The sequence below is a fragment of the Tupaia chinensis genome, unplaced genomic scaffold, assembly GCF_000334495.1.
Source record: "Tupaia chinensis unplaced genomic scaffold, TupChi_1.0 Scaffold000047_1, whole genome shotgun sequence".
Classification (NCBI taxonomy): Eukaryota; Metazoa; Chordata; class Mammalia; order Scandentia; family Tupaiidae; genus Tupaia; species Tupaia belangeri.
In genome coordinates, this window is record NW_006159505.1 from 6173672 (window position 1) to 6177946 (window position 4275).

At 57.7% G+C, this 4275-nt stretch overlaps 1 protein-coding gene across 3 annotated transcripts in view; it reads right to left on the reverse strand.

Moving 5' to 3' along the window:
• The window catches only part of IFITM10 (interferon induced transmembrane protein 10), a 16147-nt gene extending 11881 nt beyond the window's left edge, over positions 1-4266 (reverse strand). The window contains exons 1-3 of one of the 3 annotated variants that reach the window (XM_027774327.1): positions 4117-4266; positions 2776-3228; positions 1534-1621 (exon numbers count right to left, since the gene is read on the reverse strand). In XM_027774327.1, coding sequence (XP_027630128.1) covers positions 1534-1621; positions 2776-3018 — 331 coding nt within the window. In that variant the 5' untranslated portion in view covers positions 3019-3228; positions 4117-4266. Of the gene's footprint in view, positions 1-1533; positions 1622-2775; positions 3229-3786; positions 3806-4116 lie in introns of those variants that run through there. The other 2 variants (XM_027774315.1, XM_027774324.1) reach the window with 2 other exon arrangements.
• Positions 4267-4275: the final 9 nt, after the last annotated feature.

Below are 4275 nucleotides of genomic sequence, written 5' to 3' on the forward strand. Positions count from 1 at the left end.
GAAAGAGGTGAAAGCAGGTCTCGAAGGGCTTCAAATGCCAAGATGACAAGTTTGGAGATCATCCAGCTAACAATGGGGAGCCAGTGGTCATTACTAGGCAGCTTGTGGAGACTGCATGAATGGAGAATTGCCTTTCTGTATCTCTGCCTTCCTGGACTCCAGGCTGAGCAAAATAAAGCTTCAATCTCTGCGTTGCAGACCCAGCCTGCATTGAACTGAATTGGCCCGTGTGGGTGGAGAGGATGGACGAATAGCTTGATAGGCGAATGGACTGATGGGGCAGGCAGGGACACAGCGTTCATTTCATACCCACTGAATGCCAGCCCCCGCCCTGCTCACATGTGCTGGCTTGAATGTTGTTTTGTTTCGATTTGTTTTGTGAACAGATGAGGGAACAGGGCTTAGCGAGGCGAGATAGTCTGTCAATCCCAGAAGCTGGGATTTGAGCCAAGACCTTCTGACCCCATGTCCGTCCAGTGCCCTTGAAGGTGCCCCTGGCCGAGCACACAGGGTAGGGTGAGCAGGTCAGGAGACGTGCAGCTGCAGGGACAGATGGACGGATTCCCAGGCATGGGGGCCAGAGCCAGCTAGTCTGGCCCTCCTCTCTGCCCAGAACGAAGGCCGCTTACTTTGTACCCTCTCAGGTAAGCCCCAAAGCCTTTCTGGCCTCCCTGTCTTCCAAGAAGGACATGAGAGGTGCAGCCCCTGCAGGAGGTGCAGCAACCCCTCTCTGCTTCTCAGAACCTCCTACCACTCCTCACCCCAGCACAAATCCGGCACCATCCAGAAATCCCTGACCTACCTACACCCTGCACCAGATGGGCCTGCCCCATGCCAGCCAGCCGGCCACAGCCTGAGCCAAGGGAGGAGGAGGGGACGGCTTCCGGACAAGAGTCCAGGCGGCCAGACCCACGTCCACAGGCCGTTGGCAGGGCACAGCCGGAGGGCACAGAAGAAGTAGAGCAATGCCGGCTGTGGCAATGGCTGCCTGAGCTGTGGCTGGTCTGAGGGCCTGCACTCCCAGTTCCCAGGGACTCACTCCTTCCTCTTGCTGCCTCCCAGCACATGCACACACTCATGTGCACACACTTACATGCATACACACACTTGTATTTGCACGCACACACACATGTTCATACACATTCACACACCTACAGCTACACTTGTATCTACACCCTAATACACACTCATAGATGTGCACGAACTCACTCAATACTCTCACACATGCAATTATACTCATGCCCCCACTCATATGCTCATACGTTTGCATGTATCCTCATGCATTCACACTCACATATGCAATTATACTCACACATATGCACATACAAGTACACTCAAACATGAAGTTACACAGACAAGCACACACACACATATATCTCCTCACCCACATACACATTCATACACATAGCGAGTCACACATGTAATTCACTCAAATGCACCCTCACATACACACAATTACACATGTTCACATACATACTCACACGTGCACACACACAGGTCCTGCAGGGTAGAGGGCAAGGCAAGGTACTTTGCCTGAAGACGAAGGCACGACTGCCAGGTGGTGATGGTGTTGCTGGTGAGACAGGAGGAGGACGAGAGAGCAGGTGGCCAGGTGTGTGAGCTGGGGAAGGGTGGGGCTTATGGTCACAGATGGATCAAAGGTGGAGCTGTCCAAGTGTCCTTCCTCCCAGGTCAACCCCTGGCCCCTGCTCCTTCTCTCCCTGCAGCACCAGGTTCCTCCCCCCACCCCACCTCCCATCCCACCCCGCTGGGCAGCTGTGGTCTTGGGTGCATCTGGCCTTGGCCATTCATGTCTGGGCTCAGAGAAAAGAGATGATCTGGCTAAATGTGAGCCAAGCCTTTCCTTCCTGAGTGGTGGGGTGGGGAGGAAGGCACTGAGTTGTCCCTCTCGGCACTCCCACCCCTTGCTGGTGGGACTTCAATAGTTCAGGACTGCTCAATCCTTGTGCTTTACACAGGGGCATCTCTAAATGTGGGTGGATTATGGGCTCCGTCTGGTACAATCATGGTGCATTTTTCTTTATTTCGCCTTGGGAGATGGGACAGTAGACTCCTATCTACCTGGTACCTTGTCCTGCTCCCAACCAGGTCCTCTTGAGGTACCAAGGGGTTTCTGGAAGTTGTGTTCTCCCAGGGCATGGGATGAAGGGTATACAGAATACATTTACTCCTTTCTTTCCCTGGCTGCGCTAGCCATTGGGATTTGGTTCCCACTGAGTGCCTGGCTAGATGTGAAGCACAGGTTCCCTGTGGAGGGCTTGAATAAAGAAGGTCTCCAAGGTTCCTGACTGCGCCCCTTCTCCTTGCAACAGGAGAAAGAGCCCCAAACCTCTTCACCCCCATGTGGCTCCATTATCGTATGCTTATGCCTAAGGGTGGTGGTAGTCCAGGTCTAGTTGAATTCCATCACAGGACTCTGAGCCCTGAGTCCTCACCTCCCCACAGCTACTCCTGCAGGCTCCACTAAGCCAGCTGTACAGAGAACCTGGCTCTGATGACCCCCATCTTGTCAAGACACCCAAGAAGCTTTCTCAGCTCAGGAAAGGGAAGGGCAGCCCCTGCCTGGTAGCCCAGACCTAGCCAACATCCCCATCTCTCTGAATACCATAAACAGGTCCATAGAGCCCTTAGCCCCCTTGACTGTACTTGCTCTGTTCGCCGGCTCCTCTGAACAAGAGACAGACAGAGGGGGACCTGTTTTGCCAGCACACCCCCAGACCCCCAGCAACCCCCCTGCCATCACCCTGGGCTCACTTTGAGGGAGTAGGCCAAGGCGATGAAGCCCAGACAGCAGAAGTTGAGGTAGACGAAATTGAAGATGGACCACAGGTAGTAGTCGTTCACCTCGGTGGTGTCCGGGTAGACCTCGATGACAGTCGTGGGGTTTGTCATTGTCTTCTTCTCCGCTAAGTGCTTACAGGCCGAGGGGGCGCCGGCAGCCCGCACGCTGTCCGTCTTGCTGCTCTTGGACTCCATGGGGAACAGAGTGGGTGCCATGGGGGGTGAGGCTGAGGGCTCAGGGGCAGGGGCCGCTGGAGCCTGCAGGGCAGGGGGCTTGGACACGCAGGCAAAACAGCCCTTAGGTGAACCTGCTGGGGGCCTCGGAATCCAGAAGGCCCCGTCCAGGGGGACTCGGGCTTCCTGGGTGCCGTCCGTGGTGCTGGCCGGGGCTCCCAGCAGGGCTGGGCACTTGCCGGGGCCCTGGGCCTGGAGGGAGGGAGAAAGTAAGAAGGATGTGGGCTCTGTCTGCCTGGCAGCACCCACCCTCGCACCCTGCAGCATCTCCCCTGCAGCCCCATAAACAGCCCCAGTGGAGATGGAAATCCCCACTGAGGCAGCCAGCTGCCAGCCTGCCACCTGCCTCCCCCACCCGCCTGGGCCGCCTATGCCAAAGCCCTCCGCAGCAGCCTTGGCAGGCACATCGCGGCTTTTCATCACTTTGCCATCTGCGCACAAACATTCACCCACTGACACACGCGACGGCCACCCCCCCACCCAAACGCACACCCAACAATACTCTGACTGACACACTGTGAAATAAACAGAGCGCCCCGGGACCCAGGAAATGCAGACCCACAAGATACTGCCTCAGCAGCTAACAGCAGAATGAGCTTAGCTCTCTGAAGCACCTGCACACAGACACGCGCTGCCACAGGACACAAACACCAGCACCACCCACTGGGCTCTCCGGACCCCAGGCACACCCCTAGCGCGCGCTCAGAGACATCACCAGGTAAACAGCTCCCCACACACAAGGACACAGACTCAGTCAGACACGATCGCTGGAGGATGAACACAGGTTCAGGGTTCCAAACTCTCAAGCATCGACCCCACCCCCAACCTCGGACGAAAGCGGTGCCGGAACCCCAAGCGCGCACACTCGCACGGCGCCACCCACCCCTCGTGCCACAAACAGACGCACAAAACCACTCTGCGAAACGAACACTTCTCCAACGAAGCACTAAGGCTCCCGAGCCCTGCGCCATCCCAGGTGCCCAGCGCTGATGATGCGCGCGCCAGGGGGTCTGCGGCCGAGATTCCTCAATCCCCAGTCGCGCACCGTCTGCCGCAGCCGCCCGGACGGCGCGTCCTTACCTACTGGCGACTCTTCGGCTGGCGGATCAGACCCCTGCGCCTCTGTGCACCCGTCCTTCCGCTGTCCCGCGGGCCGCTGTCTGTCCGCTGAGCGGTGTTCCAGCGGCCCAACCTTGGTGGGGGTGGGGGAGCGCGCGGGGCTCGGCGGCGGCGGGGGGG